Genomic DNA, 18,242 nt, shown 5'->3' on the forward strand with positions numbered 1-18,242 from the left:
CATCCTTACATTTGCCCTCTAGCCATACCTGCTTAGCCATTTTGCACTTCCTGTCGATCTCATTTTTGAGACGTTTGTATTCCTTTTTGCCTGCTTCATTTACTGAATTTTTATATTTTCTCCTTTATCGATTGAATTCAATATTTCTTCTGTTACCCAAGGATTTCTCCTAGCCCTCGTCCTTTTACCTACTTGATCCTCTGCTGCCTTCACTATGTCATCCCTCAGAGCTACCCATTCTTCTTCTACCGTATTTCTTTCCCCATTCCTGTCAATTGTTCCTTTTGCTCTCCCAGAAACTCTGTACAACCTCTGGTTCTTTCAGTTTGTCCAGGTCCCATCTCCTTAAATTCCCACGTTTTTGCAGTTTCTTCAGTTTTAATCTACAGGTCATAACCAATAGATTGTGGTCAGAATCCACATCTGCCCCTGGAAATGTCTTACAGTTTAAAACCTGGTTCCTAAATCTCTGTCTTACCATTATATAATCTATCTGATACCTTCTAATATCTCCAGGATTCTTCCATGTATACAACCCTCTTTTATAATTCCTGAGCCAAGTGTTAGCTATGATTAAGTTATGCTCCGTGCAAAATTCTACCAGACGGTTTCGTCTTTCATTTCTTAACCCCAAATCATATTCAACTACTATGTTTCCCTCTCTCCCTTTTCCTACTATCAAATTCCAGTCACCCATAACTATTAAATTTTCATCCCCTTTCACTACCTGAATAATTTCCTTTATTTCATCATACATTTCATCAATTTCATCATCATCTACAGAGCTAGTTGGCATATAAACTTGTACCACTGTAGTAGGCATGGGCTTCATATCGATCTTGGCCACAATAATGAGTTCACTATGCTGTTTGTAGTAGCCTACCCGCAATCCTATTTTTTTTATTCATTATTAAACCTACTCCTGCATTACCCTATTTTATTTTGTATTTATTACCCTGTATTCACCTGAACAAAAGTCTTGTTGCTCCTGCCACTGAACGTCACTAATTCCCACTATATCTAACATTAACCTATCCATTTCCCTTTTTAAAATTTCTAACCAACAGCCCGATTAAGGGATCTGACATTCCACGCTCCGATCCGTAGAACGCCAGTTTTCTTTCTCCTGATAACAACATCCTCTTGAGTAGTCCCTGTCTGGAGATACGAATGGGGGACTATTTTACCTCCGGAATATTTTACCTAAGAGGACGCCATCATCATTTAACCATACAGTAAAGCTGCATGCCCCCGGGAAAAATTACGGCTGTAGTTTCCCCTTGCTTTCAGCCGTTCGCAGTACCAGCACAGCAAGGGACTGTTGGTTGTTGTTACAAGGCCAGATCAGTCAATCATCCAGACTGTTGCCCCTGCAACTACTGAAAAGGCTGCTGCCCCTCTTCAGGAACCACACGTTTGTCTGGCCTCTCAACAGATACCCCTCTGTTGTGGTTGCACCTACAGTACGGCCATCTGTATCACTGAGGCACGCAACCCTCCCCACCAACGGCAAGGTCCATGGTTCATGGGGAGGGGAATAATAATATACACATTTCATTTTGTGACTCTTACCTAGTGGTCACAAATGATGATCAGTTCTCATAAAATTCTAAATAGCATACATTCTTTCAAACAAGTTTTCATTGGACAATATTATGTCTGATTCAAGAGTATATAAACAAACAGTAGTTGTGCTTGCACTAGGAGCAGGCAAAGCCATTAAAATGTTTTCATAAGGTATCCAGCAAACATCAGTGTGAAGTGGCCACGAATAACTTGAGGAAGGGCCACTTGGACTCATGAACTTGACTTTGTATCTCTGTGTTCTTCACCTCTCTCTAGATTTTTTCCAAGCCACCACAGGTTATCGTAGATAGCTGCGACAAATATTTCTTCTTTAATTGTGTTAGAGGCAGTGTTTTGAATTCCAAGAGGAACTTCAATGAATTTAGTAGATTTTGAATCACACTTTACAGCAAATTGTTTTCATTCAGTGGTTTGAAAAAAATGAGTAACTCTTGTTCCAAGAATGGTAGAACAAGTCTGATATCGTTTTTGTAACGTGGTTGTGAACTTTATCTCCTCTGTTGTAACATAAAATGTTTCTATTCCTGGAACATGAGTTTTGGCAAATGTAAACAGATCTTTTGGAGTTAAAATGTGACTGTCATATGGACACTGTAAGCTTACTCTTGTTGCTAAACGTTTAATAGTACCACCAACTCCTTTCACATGTGTTTTTGCCATGACTAGTGGCAAAAAATTCCATTTTGCAGTTGAAGTTTTTGAATGAGATACTCAACAAATTCATTGGTCGTCTTCATTAATGTCTCCTGTGTAGGTCGATCAGTTTGCGTCCATTGTTTGAACAACATTTTCACAATCTTGTAAGAATTCCAGGTCTATTAAAAAATTGTGCAGTTCAGATTCATCAGGACACTAAGAACAGCGATGCAGCATGCACTCCTCATTTTCCAGATTGCACACAAGTTTCTGTAGAAGTTCAGCGTATGGTTCTATCACATGTGCTGCATGCATTAACATTTTTACGTTTTGGTGATATGTGCATACACGTACATTATGCATTCCACGACTGTTTACAGTAACACTTTCTTTTGGCCTAAGTTCACAAAATTTAGTAAAATTAATTTTATCTTCAGAGTATTTTTCTCTGAAAGCTAAGTATACATCTTTCAGATTATGTAAAATTAGTCTTTTTGTCTTATACACTCTTTTGCCATTTTCTGAAGGAACAGACAGTCTTTTTTATTTAGAGAAATGCGACTTATATCATCTTCACAGTAAAAATTGTGGACCGTTTTTCCACATCCTTACCTATTCTGTTTTCCACTTTATAACTCCCTTTTGACAAAATACCATCTTCTCTTAGCAATACCCTCGATTTCTTTACCATGTATTTGGTGGTGTTAAAAAATATTTGGAGTTTTTCTTTACTCCATGAAACTGATACTAAGGTAAGTATTTGTAGTTTTTCTTTAACAGAATTTCTGATGAATTTCTCTTTAAGATTTTGCATTAAAATATTACAGTCTGTACATTCAGCACTGCCAGTTTCTTCAGACACATTTTTCACTGGAACATGTAGCACTTCCGATGCTGTTTGCTGGAATTTTAAAGCTAAGCAACAAGACTTGGATCGAATGTATTCTGGTCGCCTGTCTTGTGCTCTCAGGGTAACCTTAACTGGTGTAATTTCAAGTAATTCATAACTTTTATTAAGTTTTTCAAGAGCTGTAGATGGATCTGATGTATATTCTTGATCTTCAACTTCACATTCATCCATTCCTGGAAGGTTATCCCCCCATAGGAGATAAAATGTCCTTGAGCTTGTTATGCAAAGCTTGGTACCTGGAATAAGTCCAATTGTTTTACATTTCCTTGTCATGGTTAAAGAAATAGGTTTCAAAGATTTCTTAGCAGTCTTTTTACCATGTTTCTTAAGAGTCTCAGAAATTCTTTGTTTGCCTTCAAATGTTCCCGAATAGAGCCTCTTGTGAGAAGAAAACACACACTCAGTATTTTCACAGGTGCTTCTTAGCTTCAATAATTCAATAGCAGCTTGATTCAGGCTTGACATATCTATTAAATCAAGCTCTTCACTGCTACTGCTTTTCTTCCAACACACAACTGCTGACACAAAACCTAAAGAACATTTGTTTTCCATTGTGCTTTTCAATCAACTGTGTATTTTGCCAAAAGAACTGGTTGGTTTGAAACTTTTTTTTTTTTTTTCCTTCTCTATTACTCAAGAATCTGTAAGGGGGAAATGAGGAGGAGTTAATGACAACTTTATTAGGTGATCTCGAATATCCACATTATGGAACAACTTCGTATTACAGTTGGACCCCTAAACATGGAACCCCTCGGTATGTAAAACCCCTTAATATGATATTGTAAAATGCCTCAACTTTGTAGTGTGACGTGTTTTATGACAGTCAGTCAGATGCTGCTATAGCAGTGTGGTAAGATTCACAGTACATAAAACCTCCGATTATGGAATTTAATTATGTTTATTATAATTTGTTTTATTTATTTTATTTGAATTACCGTATATAAGTGATAAACTTACGTAAATAAAGAATTTTTTTGTTTAAATTTGGTGAAAATATGTAAAACACTTATAACCTTAAAAAATGTAGTATTGATAATGTCTTAACGGCCTTACCTAAAAATTAACTTTCAACTGTCAATAACTAAATCAATGACAAAAATTATTAATAATTATTTATTTATTTATTACCTGGTAATATATTGTTAAAATTTAGTGGATTTATGATTGGTTTGAAGGTAATATATATTTCAAGTATATAAATTATGTTTAATAAATAAATTAATATACTAATCTCAGTTATTTAATTTATAATTAATTTTATGATATATGGAGAATAAATAATAATTTAAAGAGTTTTGCAGTGAAGATATGGTGTGTCGTGGGGCGATCACTCTGTTTTTAAAATAATTGAAAAGCCACAATCGCTTCAATTGTTTATTAGATGACCGGTTTCAGCACAGCACGGCAGGTAAGCCTGCACAGAATAGGGCAGTGATGACGCCGACTGGTGTTAGGCGAGCAGTGGTAGTTTCATCTGGTGACTTCAGTTCATTATGGAAAGAATGACCATGAGAGGAGTTTTTTAAATTTTTATTGGATGTGACAATTATTTCGTCAGATGGTCTGCCTCATATGCCATGATGTCCATATGGTTTTATAAATGTTAATCCGCATTTCAGGTATGTGGTTCTGTAATAGTTGTAATGTATATAGTTAACTCATGTTAGCCCTCGCTCAAACCTGTTATACCTTCACAGATCTGATGATGGCACTTTCAGAGTGCTGAAACCGATCATCTGATAAAAGATTGAAGTGATCATGGCTTTTCAATTATTTTAAAAATTTAAAGAGTAACAACTAATTATAAAAATCCTTCAAAATGGAGTTATAAATATGACTAAATTTTAATTTAATGTATTTTTAAATGAATGAAACAAAATTATTTACTATTAATAAATAATAATATTTAACCAAATACACGAACTTTTTCACTCATTATAATATTTGATAAATAAAATTCACTAAAACATCTGATAACAAGCCACAATTAAACAAAGCATATACTGCAACAACCGTTTGTAGGTTATAATATGATAGGGTGGTCTAGGGTTGCTTCATAAAAATATACAACATCAGAGGGCACTGTAATATGGTGAAAAAATGCAACCCATTGTGTTTATGGAAGTCTTCCTGGTTATACATTACTGCACAACTATGCATGGACTGGATAAATTCTTTCTCTCTTTAATTTCAATCGTTCTGTTTCACTATCTAATATTGAGGGGTTCTATTTCTCGGACATTATCATGTTAAGGGGTTCGACTGTACTTTCAAATAACCTACCAAACAGAATGGCTGCTTATATAAGAAGCACAAAATCGAGTCAAAAAAATCTTTCAGATATATACAGCGCACAGACAAACAAAAACCCAACACACACAGTCTGTGTTGCATGTGAGTGTTGCTGCTAGACTGAATTTTTTATTGTTGTTTCATGTATTGTTGATTAGCTATTTGAAGCAATTAACTATTACAGCATTATTGAAAACGTATAAGATCTAACAATAGAGGACAAACGCACTTCTGATTTTGTTTATGTTGAAAAGTATGACAGTAGGAATTATTTGAAACAAAAATTCAGATGGTGAAACTTGTGATTCTGCCGGGAAAAAAAGATGCTTAGAGACAGCACTTGAATAATTTTTATATTATAGCTCTATTCTTTTAATTTCCAATGGCACCAAATTGAATAAATTTGATTCATAAATAGTGAAGTTGTAGTGGTTGTAAATTTGCAAGGCACTTCATTTCTCAATGCCAGTTGGTGGAAGGGGCCCACATTTCAAAATGGTCTCCTAATTACACTCTACACTAAAATAGAATGTCTCTTATGACATTGCCTCAGATAGGTTGATAATAGTTCAGTGGCAAGATGTTTCCTTTATCGGATACTTCTGTAGTCATTGCATGTTAATGGTAGTTTTTTTAAAATCTGTGTTACATGTTGAGAGGATGGAAAATGTAATAATGTGCACCTAGAGTTGGATAGGAATCTTTGACGTTAGTTTATAATATTCTCTTATCTGACTTTACATGTTAAGACGTGTGAACCAACACAATTCTGCAGACTACTGTACTTTATCTTTTTCTCTTTTGGCATCACATAAGCGCTCCTAAAAACTAGTTAGAATGCCCCCTTTCCCAAACCACCTCTTCCCCCCAAGACTAAATATGTCCAGACGAAGGTGTTGCTGCTGCATAGTGTAGCTGTGAGTGGCATATTGTACTTTGCAGCGGCATATACTGAGAAATTGATGTAATTCACATACTGAAACTGTATTCGAGACTGCATCCTTACTCTTAAGTTTCAGTAAGTTCTAGCTAGGTTATTTTTCCTTACTGCATCAGTGGAATGTCACTTTTGTATAGTTTGCAAGGAAACTTCAATGTGATTTACAATACCAAGATTAGGCTAGTGACAGAAATGCTTCATATGAGGCAAACATGTCTTAGATGATTGTGTGTCAAACGCATGCTGTGAATGGAAAGGCTTCTTAGCATGTATATTCAGTTTTACTGCTGCTTCAAAATAATATTGATAGCCAAGCTTTTAAGTACTAGAGTCTGTGTCTTCGTTATCAGTGGATGAAATCCAATGCCAGAATGCATCTTGTGGGCCTTCTTGCTTTCATCTACATTTGTATCCATTCAATGAAAACCCTTGTGTTGGTTCATAGTGGCCATGCCAATACCAATCTCAATGACTGAACTCCATCACTAATGGTCCAAGGCTGACAGCCAGGCAAGGTCAACCACATGTTGGTTCCTTCCTAAACGTGCATGTGGGTGTCTAGCAGATTCCCAGGCCTGAATGTGGGTTTCCGACAGATTCCCAAGCCTTGTGTGTCTCTCTTTCTGGTTCCCAAGGCATAATTTAGACTTCATAAGATGTGGAATGCTTTAAATTTGTTGCTGATGTCCAAAACTGTTGCTTCTGGCATACTGTATTGCTGTACCATCATCGATACAGCTTAAACTGGAATGGGTGCAATTATCTGTTGTTATGGAACCCAACATATGTCTCTTCTAACAGGCCAGTGAAATGTTTGAGCAGCTCCATGAGGGTGCATGAAATTAATTAGGGCGTCTTTTTCTCCCTATGAAACTTCTCAGATATTTCCTATCCATCATTTTCCATCATAAATATAAACAAAATACTGGCCAGGTTGTAGTTCAGTAATAGCAACATGTTTAGAAGTAACTTTAGCATTTTCTATGAAGGACAATGTATCATTTGACACTCTACGAATCTGAAATCACTTTTCATCAATTGGCACAAAATAGTGATGCTCTCTTGTACCGGAAACTGTACATCCGTCCTCAAAATGCTTTTTATGATCAATTTTTGCTTCTTCAATAATTTTTTTTTTGTGTAAATAAATTCAATGCCATGCACATTTGTTTTGTAATATTCAAATAGATCAGTTGGTGTTAAGATCTGATTTTCATTTGGACACCCGATTCCATCACATGGTGAATTCCCATGGCCTGTTCCTAAAAAAAATTCCATTCTTTATTAATGCCAAAATCTTTTGATGATGGTAAAGATTTAGGAAGTTCTTAAAATTTTTGTGCTGGACCGGAGAACTGTCACTGAAATAATTAATATGCTTAATTTCTGTGAAAGTGCACTTCAGAGATTTGATCAAGTAAGTTAAGAAAACATGCACTGCTACTGTATCATGTCGGTGGCAATCACTCATTATGCAGTAGCAGATGACTTTTAGTTCTTCATTATCATTGTAGTAAATGTCAAATGGATGTGATGTAGCTTGGATATTTTCACAATGAAATTCTTGAACAGCTTCTTGGACAATAAAGGCATAATTTTCAGCAAAATCCATAAATGTAATCAATTCTCCTGGTTTGAGACCTTCTTTAGTCAATTGCAAATGCATGCTCTGATTCTTTATAGTGTAGTGGTGAGTAGAAAGTGCTGAAAGTTTAATTTTTTCTTCAGCTGTCATTTCTCTGGTTTCAGTTGTATGTCTGTGAGTTTTAATCAGTTGTTTAAACTGAAATTACAATGAAATCCAGAACATTAGCTGCTTACAGACGTTGACAAATATCAACAGGCACAGTTGGAAATGTATGCCCGAACCGGGACCGGAACCTGGGATCTCCTGCTTACATGGCAGACACTCTATCCAACTGAGCCATCGAGGACACAGAGGACAGTGTGAGTGCAGGAACTTATCTCTGGCACACTCCCCATGAGACCCATATTTCCAACTTACTGTCCACATACTGCATTTGTATTGTTGGCTTACTGGCCAAAGACCTTCTTCAGTGTGGATGCACTCACATTGCTCAAACTCTTATGGGAATTGGTAGATCGACTGCCACGAGCAATGAGCGCAGTGGACAGTAAGTGGGAAACGTAGGTCTCATGGTGAGTGTGCCAAAGATAAGTCTCTGCAATCTCACTATCCTCTGTGTCCTGCCATGTAAGCAGGAGATCCTGGGTTTGTGTCCCAGTTGGGGCACACATTTTCAACTGTCCCTGTTGATATTTATCAATGTCTGTAAGCTGCCAATGGTCTGGATTTCATTGTAATTTCATTCTTTGAGAGCTGAAAGATCCCCAATGGTATCTGTTCTTTTGGAAAGAACCTATACCATTTTCATGTTTAAACTTATTGGAGCCTGATAATATCTGCAAAAACACTTTCCTAGTACTCCTTTAGAGCTTTTGTTCCTGGACATACTTCACAGCAATGAAGCATGCAGTCCTTGTTTTTCCAAATTACAGACAATTTTGCTCAGTATAATTTTATAATCTTCTTATATTGGCTGTGTGCCATCATTAATTTCACATTATGGTGTATTGTGCAGACACAAACTGAAGGAGTACCAGCTGCATCTACACTCTCACAGCACTTTGACCTTAATTCACAAAATTTGGAAAATCCAGTTTCCATTCTGCTTTTATTGTGGTAAGCAACAAACACTTTATGTTGCTCAGTAACAAGTACTTGCTCAGTAACAAGTACTTATGGTTTTGAACCTCTTCTCCGTCTATTCAAACAGTAATAGTCCTTTTTATGTGGACAAATCTGGCTAAATTCTTCATCATAAAAATACTCTGTGACTCTTGCCTTCACAGCATTAGACAGCTTTTTCTTGCATTTACCATTGGTCTGTTTCAGTATACCCTGTTCAGCTTTTAACTTTCTAGCCTTTCTTACCATTCTTTCTGTAACACAAGTTTCTTCCATAGTCTTTATGATAGACCAGGGAACTAAGGTCGAAATTTGAATTTTCTTGTTATGATGTGATATATGTAACTTTCCTCTCAATTCTCAGATCAGCTGGCTGCAATCTAAACAAGTCAAACATTGCTTGCTTGTGCATTGTTGCTCTAGTTCACTGGGATCAAATTCTCCAACTGCTGCAATTTTCTTAAGAATAGCACCTTCAACTTCATATATTTTTCGCTATGCATAGTCTATTGCTGAGCGTTCTAAGGCACTGCAGCCATGGATTGTGCAGCTGGTCCTGGCGGAGGTTCGAGTCCTCATTCGGGCATGGGTGTGTGTGTGTTTGTCCTTAGGATAATTTAGATTAAGTAGTGTGTAAGCTTAGGGACTGATGGCCTTAGCAGCTAAGTCCCATAAGATTTCACACACATTTGAACATAGTCTATTGCATCTCTTGCACCAATTCGTTGAAATTTTAAAGATGGTATTCCAACAGCTGTTAAGCTTGCATTCAAATTGTGAGAAACATTAGTTTCATCATCTTCATCTGATTGGGGTGTAACTTTCATTTATTATTTTTCATTATATAAATTATTTTCTACAGGATGGGCACATTTTTTGGCCTCGTTTTTATGTCAGATGTGGTTATCCTTTTTAGCTGGTCAGCTGTTTCCAAGTTGATTGAGTGCAAATTTTTTTCGTGCTGTATGTATGTTTTTTTTTTTTTTCTTTTCTTTTTTTACCAAAAGTGTTGCAGCATGATCTTCGCAAAAATTCAAACCTTTCTAGGGGTAAAGGTTATGATGGAACATAGTTCAGCATTTTCAGTAGTGTATAAACCACTCTGTCAAGCAAGCAATTCTTGTTGTTCTAATGAAAGTTCATTTGCAGCTTTCAGTCCTGTTAAGGTGTTGTATGTCATTAAATGGCATGGGGAATCAGCATTTCTGTAACTGCACATATTGACTTGATTTTGTTTCTCCATTTTAACAACAACTTGCCCACCCAATAAAACATGAGCATTATTGGGAAGTGTCAAAGACGATCTTGGTTTGTGGATGGCCGGCATATACCAGATTCCGTGACAGTTTGGGAAGACTTATATTGGACAGACAGTGCGCACCATCAAAGATCGTTGCCGAGAACATCAGAGGCACACTCGACTTGGGAACCCCAACCAGCTGGCGGTCACAGAGCACTGATTGTCCGAAAATCACAAAATGGACTACTAACATACCTGGGTCTCGGTACAGATATATAAATACTGGGACAGCGTCGTTTGAGAGGCCATTGAAATTCGTACCAGGGACGGACTCATCAACCGAGATTGCAGCTACAACCTCAGTAGGGCAAGGGAACCAGCATTGAATCTAATTAAAAAGACCCTCAGCAAAGTAAACAAACGGGCAACTAGGTTGGACGAGGCAACTACACAGATGCCACCACACGTGCCGATGCCAGCGTCTCAGTGACTGCCAGCGCGCAGCCGCGGGCACGGGCTGTGGAAGAATGCCTCGCAGGGGGAAGGGATTTAAGACGACCACCTGCCCTTAGGAGCTCAGTTTGTCCAGTGCACCTAACAATGGCGACATGTCTGAGCGCTGAAATATTGTGCCCATTGGACACTGGACTGTTAAAACAAGAAATATGCCGGGAGAAACTGAAGAAACATGTCATATACCTCTACGAGGAGATGTAGCGCAACATGAAGAAATTCAACAAGCTGCACCACCAAAGGAGCCGTTTGCTGAGTGCTCTTGCTTTTCTGAAGAGATGTCGTGCCGATCAGGTTGTGCCAAGCGTTGCTAAGGTCACGCATCACATCGATTCTGCTGCAGCTAAGAGAATTAAGAAGTGTGTTAGCCTCGCCTTGGTTTGTGAGAGGGTGCACGTTACCAGACGTAGCCTTGAGTACAACTCCCAGGTACTACTTAAACTATATCTACAGCTAGCCAGTCATTTTAATTCCGGGACTTGGGACTGGATTGGCAGTGTTACCTGGGTGACCACCGATTCTGCACATAAGAAGGCCTTGGGACGTCAGATATATCAATTCTCTTGTCTCTCCGACAAACTGTCGCTGGGGGCCCCACACAAGATGGTCATCAATCTCACGGACATTGAGCTGATGGGGATGCAGCTTCTGTTCTGGAGAAGTGGACATTGTAAGTGCAGTTGAACAGGTTTCTGCGTGACAACTACCTGAAGCGGCTGAAGAAGTATGCCGGGAAACCTGCTGTGGTCTGACAACAGCTAAACCGATCAAGTCGAATATTACCAGCAGGGAGAGGGCAACCATTCAAGACCTGAGACAGAGCCCTGAGATTGTTGTCTTTCTGGCTGACAAAGGCAATGCTACATTTGTTCTTTCCCACAAGGACTACATTGAGAAGTTGCACAGCCTGCTAAATGACGAATTTTGCAGGAAGATCAATGCTGACCCCACAAAGAAGTTGGAGAACAAGACTAGGGCTCTTCTCAAGGACGCGTACTTACCAGAGGGTGTCGACAAGGAATTGACAGCTCAAGGACCTGTACCACCAAGACTTGATGGACTCCTAAAGTCCACAAAGAAGGGGTGCTGTTACACCCAGTTGGTAACAACATTAGGGCACCTACGTATTTGCTGGTCAAATATCTGGCAGAACTACTAAGCCCTTGTGTAGATAAAAGCTCTCATCACGTTCGTAATTCTGTGGATTTTGTAAAACGTCTCTACAGCTTCAAGCTGAAAGACACTGATATCCTGGGTGAGTTTTAACATTGTTTCATTATTCACCAGGGTGACTCGTCAAGAGTCAGTTGAGCTTATTGCGCAGAAATTTGACGAGATGATGACCGACCTTTTCAGGCATGTTCTGACCTCCACATATTTTCTCTTTAATCTAGTACTATGAACAGACAGTAAGAGTTGCAATGGGGAGCCCTATCGTGCATGTGGTCATGAATTTCTATATAGAGTACTTTGAGCAGGAAGCTTTGGCATCATCCAAATGGAAACCTACTTGTTTTCTCCATTATGTGGATGACATGTTTGTGATCTGGCCCCATGGAAGGGACAAGCTCCTAGACTTCCTTACACACCTGAATTCCATACATCCAAACATCAGATTCTCTATGGAGACCGAAGCAGAAGGAAGATTACCATTCCTGGACGTCACGGTCAAAAGAATAGTGGATGGCACCCTGAGCCACGGAGTATACGGGAAGAAAACGCACAACAACTTGTACTTGCATGCAGATAGCTGCCACCACCCTTCGCAGAGGAATGGGGTGCTAAAATCACTGGTGCACAGAGCGCACATCATCTCTGACACAGAGAGTATGCCCCATGAGCTGTAACACCCCAAAACTGTATTCCGGAAAAATGGGTTCTCAGTATGGCGGATCAGACATTCTCTCCGCCCCACCTCTACATTACAGCATTTGGAGACCGAAGAAGTCACAGAGGGAGAGAAAGCCACTGCCTATATAACATACTGGCACACAATTGGGGAAAATAGAACAAATATTGAGGAAACACCTCGTAGGAACTATCTTTTGCCCACCCAATAAAACACGAGCATTATTGGAAAGTGTCAAAGACGAGAATATCAGAGGCACACTCAACCAGGTACCCCAACAAGTGAGCGGTCACAGAGCACTATTTGTCTGAAAATCACAAAATGGGCTACTAACATACCAAGGTCTGGCACAGACATCTAAATACTGCGACAGCAGCATTAAGGAGGCTATTGAAATTCGTACCAGGGAGAACACCTCGCAGGGGGAAGGGATTTGAGACGGCCGCCTGCCCTCAGGAGCTTAGTTCGTCAGCGCATCTGATGATGGAGACATGTCTGATCACTGGAATGTTGTGCCCGTTGCACACTGTGGGCCGGCAGTACACCCATGGACTGTTCAAGCAAGAAATACTCTGGGAGAACTGAAGAATTGCAACAACTTGATAAGTTCCGACACTAGCATCAAATTGTAGAGTTCTAAACAAAGAAGCAAAATAAAATTAATAAGCATGCAATTTGTATTTATATAAGAGTTACACAGCAGTTTTTAGTACAGTTAAATGTAGCAATGAACCTATTACAAGCAGGTTTAAATTTTTTATTAGTCACCAAATAAACAGTACAATTAATATTTAAACAATGTATACTTAATCAACAAAATTTCATGTTGTAGGCGGTATTTTTGCAGTTTACCCAAAGAGACACCAAATTGGAAATAAGTATTTCTAATGGAATGAAATGTGCTCCATTGACTGTGTTAATGAATGTAACATGGTATGTGTCCATTTTGAGACACATGATTTTGAACACTAATATAATTTGGTACATTCACATTTTTTATCAAATTTACTGGATGGTGGTACAGTAATTAAAACACACGAGCTAGGCCCTAATTCATGACATGTCTAATAGCCAGACAGACAATAGTTTGGCAAAAGAGAAAGTCCGAAGTGCCCATTCCTCACTACTTATGCCTTGTGAAATTATGGGGCAAATTTGTCACGACATGATTTGTTGTCCACATTGAACCGAGATTATGCCAGAGGCATTGATTTTTGAACTTTACTTGCATCATTCATGTGTTGAGCACAAAAAGTAGTACCACTATGCCCAGAAGCAAGGGGCTAGCTCTTTTAGATTAGGAACAGTGGCATGCCAACCTTGAAGATTTCTTTGTGGCTTTTCAGCCTCCAAAAAAGTGGTCTGCATGGAATTAGCTCTAGTACCTCAACCAAGTTACAGGTGAACCTGAAACTTTGTAGAAGTTAATGCAAGTCCCTTAGATAAAGACACTTTCATCAAAATTTGAAGATGGCCAACTCAGAACATGCTCTAGGATTCGTTGATGTGGAATGATCCTAGTTAGTTTTAAGTGGATAAATTCCGCTTTAAGATTGCTCCTTATGGTTACTCGTATGTCTGTTACGGTTGTTACTATTACCAGAGACTTTTCACCAGTAGTGTAATTAAACAACAATTGATCTTGTCATTTATGTATGAGTGATATGTTACATCTATTTTATGCTCTGGATCAACACTTCCATTTAATCTTTGATGCTCCACGCATCTCCCCCATTTTGCTACAGTCTTTTGGCATTGCTACCCTCCTACAGACAACTGCATAGTCTGCGAACAGCCTCATGGAGCTTCGAACATTATCACCTTGATCATTTATATAAATGGTGAACAGTAATGGCCCCTTAACACTCCCTAATGGCACTCCCAGAATTAATAATCGAAGACTGAAAGTCTTCTTAGAGGGCGGCAACCACGATGTCCTTATACAAAAATTCTCCCTCTGCGTCGCTATTTATTTCTCCAAATGGATTATGCGTTTTGGCAAACCACCTTCACCAGATGAGGTTGGAAACTGTTGATGTAAGAGAGTTTTTCATCCAGCCTACTGTTAGGTGTTACTGTCTCTTGGAAAGATGGTGTTTGATGTCTGCATTTCCTACAAATTTGCAAAATCAATTATGCACACTGAGCAGCTCACATAATACAATCTACTTTTCTGAATTACGAAAAGTCGCTCTTCAGTGGCAGTAATGGCAATCAACTGTCGAGGAAATACAGTGGGTCAGTCCAAATGAAATGGTCCAATAAAAATTAAGGTGGTTGCTTGACCGTTTTTAAATATTTTAATTTTTTAGATGTAATTACCACTTAATATGGATTGGCTCCAGTGCGACCTACAATCTAGATTCTAGACAGACAATTTTTGTATAACCTCCCAAAATTAACCTTTACATTTTTTCCCTCCTCCATAAAGAATGGCCCTTGCTGACATTGGCACTAAAGAACTAATAGTTTGAAAAATAGATTCACACGTAATACTCCACATCTGTTCCAATATTATTATTCACTTCATGCCCTTCATGACTTACCACTGTATGGAAGCACATAATTAATGAATAATGGTGCTTCCCACCACATACAATGCGATCACTATTTCCAGACTTGTCTTAGCACAAAAAGGGGTGCACAATGCTGCTACAAAAATTTTTGGTCACTTATACAGTAACATAAAATGCCTGACAGGCAACAAGGTAAAATTTGGAAACAAACAGAACATTTCTCTGTGACTAACTCACATCTGTGTAGTTAAAAAAAAGATAAATAAAGAAGAAAACTTAAAAATATTTAGCATGTAGGCATATTTATGAATTAATTTGTGATGTGAATGTAAAATGATTCATTCCACATCATGATGATTTATTGTGCAAAAAGATCCGTGGGATATGTAACTAACTCACTCCTTACTCGTGAAAAATACATAATACATTTTTTTAAGTCATAGTTATTTATGTAAATCCTGTTCTTTTCCATTTTTATTTCTGGCTGATAGATATGTTGTTTTATTTCAGCTGCTTATCCAACATCATCGTTTGATGCAGTGTTATCAGGAGTTACATTCCCTCAGACAGTGAGGCACAGGCTTCAAATCTTAGAAGAGATTATCCGCATTATGAAACCACAGGGCATCCTAATCTTGCAAGAACCTGTAAACATTGGCAAGCAATCGGAAGTTCTAATAAGCAAAGAAAAACTGCGCAGTGAACTGAAAATTGCTGGCTTAAAAAACGTGTCAGATTTCAGGACTGTTGAACTCACCAATGATGAAAAGCAATTAATCAAGGATCTTTTACATGAGAATGATGATGATTTCTGCATTGTAGAAGTTCAGTGTTATAAACCGGATTTTGAGGTAATTATGCTTTGTTGTTGTTGTTGTTGTTGTTGTTGTTGTTGTTGTCTTCCAGTGAGTGATTTGATGCAGCTTTCTATGCTGTTGTATTCTGTGCAAGCCTGTTATTCTAGTAACTCTTGGAGTGTACATCCATTTGAAACTGCTTACCGCATTCATACATTTGTCTCCCTGTAGGCAGTGATGTGGGCCAGGTATATTCCCAGTGGGAGGGAACTTTAAAATGGGAATATTGTTGGGAATATTTCTTTGGCCCGGGAAGAATCCCAAAAATTAGGAATTTATGAATTTTTTTAGATTTTGAATGTTTTAACACCTATTAACAGGTAAAGAACTTTAAAACTAGGTTAATAAACTAGGTTAATTAAGTAAATTCATATATTTTAATCCAAGATTTATCATTCCATGCATTAATTTTCTTGCAAATGCCATGCAAAACACATTTACCATAAGTCTGGTGGAAAAAATAATTTAAAATATTTGCAAGGCCTACTATTTTTAGGCAAGTTGAAACCCCACATTTCTCGGAATGAATCCTAAACTTACAAAATATTTCTCTGAAAGTGTAATTCTCAACCGGCCTTTATCTGTAGTATTTTTTAATTTTTCCAAACAAATGACTAGAGGTGTTTCACTGTCAGAAATCAAAGACTCCTCATTTTATGTGATGAATTATGATTTATAAATTTATATTTTCTGAAGTATTACGATCACTTTCGCTTTAGAATAGTTAAATTAATATTTTACCATGTTCTATGTGAATAAAATCATTTGTTTTTCAAGTAAATCATAAATCTCAGTCAGTTTATTCGCATAATATTTCCTCGAAATATCATTTTCAATGAATAATGCTTACAAAATTTGCACGAGTTTATTTTAAACTTTATAGCATAAAATACCTCCAATGCCAATGGAAAATTTGACAAATTGAATAAACAAACTTCCCTGTGTATTTTAATAACTTTAGTTACTAGATGGCATATCAATATTATGAACTCAGTTTTTCTAAAGGTTGATCATTTCGACATTGGCAGTTCTAGGAAAAGTAAAAGCCATAAATGTCGATGCTTGGCAGTTCGAGGGCTAATTCTTTGATATTTAAAACATTGAAAACCAAAAAATGTGTTTATTTCGAACAAGGAGGTTAAGTCCAGACCCATACAAGATTTAACCATATAATTACTGCTTTTACTTATTGACAGTTTTTTCAGCTATCTTGCTAACTAATCATAAATTCCCAGGAATTAATGAATTTTAGGAATATTTCTTCGATTTTAAATTCCCAGAAATTTTACAACACTACCCTGTAGGGTAAGGTTACTGAAAAATTATGCAAAATCATAAAATTCATCTGCGTATTTTTTAAGAAAGTAGCACTTTTTAGGCATTTGTGTAGATTAGGGAGAGTAAGATGCTATAAAATTATAATGTATTTAATTTTCTTTAATTAAAATTGTGGGCTTGTAAAAATAAACACTTTTATGTACCAAAATTTTTAAATATTATGCGGCTGCTCCAAAATACAATACATATTTGATATCCTAATATACACTGAAATGGGATGGAAAACCCAAAAACTTATGCACTTCTATAATTGGAATATTTCTATGGAGTATATTTCTAGCATAACTACAGCATGAAATGAACAACAGAGTGAACTACAAAAATTTGTTTTTTCTGTTTCAATAATATAACATTCAACCAACAACAGGTATGGACTGTTAACAATTATACTTAATATATTTAGAGTAATACGGAAGTAAGATTTACACAAAAGAAAATCACTGTCTCTTTTTTCCCCTCCTAGGAATTGGCAGTTCCCCTATACATCACTCTTACTGGCAAGATAAATATATTTTTTGTTTAATTTAAAAACTAATTTTTCCTTGCAAACAGACTCTAGAGGCAGAACTTGCTAGGTATTTTTCAGTACTGTATGCATTGGGCAGACAATTTGCAGCTGTATGAATTCCTCTTTCCTCCTAAAAATTTGACAAAGATATTATCTCCTCCACCCAGACATTACAATAGCATCTGGCATGAACTCTTCAAAGGGATCAATATCATCCAGGCATTCAGAGTGTAACCAATACTTACCTATAGCTGAGATACAAGAGGAATAACACTTAAAAATTTTCTTTCTCCATAAGACCATGTACATCAACTTCAGAATCTAGTAACTCATAAGATTGAAAACC

The 18,242-nt window shown here is 37.4% G+C and overlaps 1 protein-coding gene across 1 annotated transcript in view; it reads left to right on the forward strand.

Moving 5' to 3' along the window:
• LOC126353884 (anamorsin homolog) overlaps window positions 1–18,242 on the forward strand; it is a 40,286-nt gene that overhangs the window by 9,534 nt on the left and 12,510 nt on the right. The window contains exon 2 of the mRNA XM_050003088.1: window positions 15,704–16,044. Within this exon, the coding sequence (XP_049859045.1) occupies window positions 15,704–16,044 (341 nt within the window). The remainder of the gene's footprint in view (window positions 1–15,703; window positions 16,045–18,242) is intronic.

This window comes from Schistocerca gregaria, chromosome 3, assembly GCF_023897955.1.
Source record: "Schistocerca gregaria isolate iqSchGreg1 chromosome 3, iqSchGreg1.2, whole genome shotgun sequence".
NCBI lineage: Eukaryota > Metazoa > Arthropoda > Insecta > Orthoptera > Acrididae > Schistocerca > Schistocerca gregaria.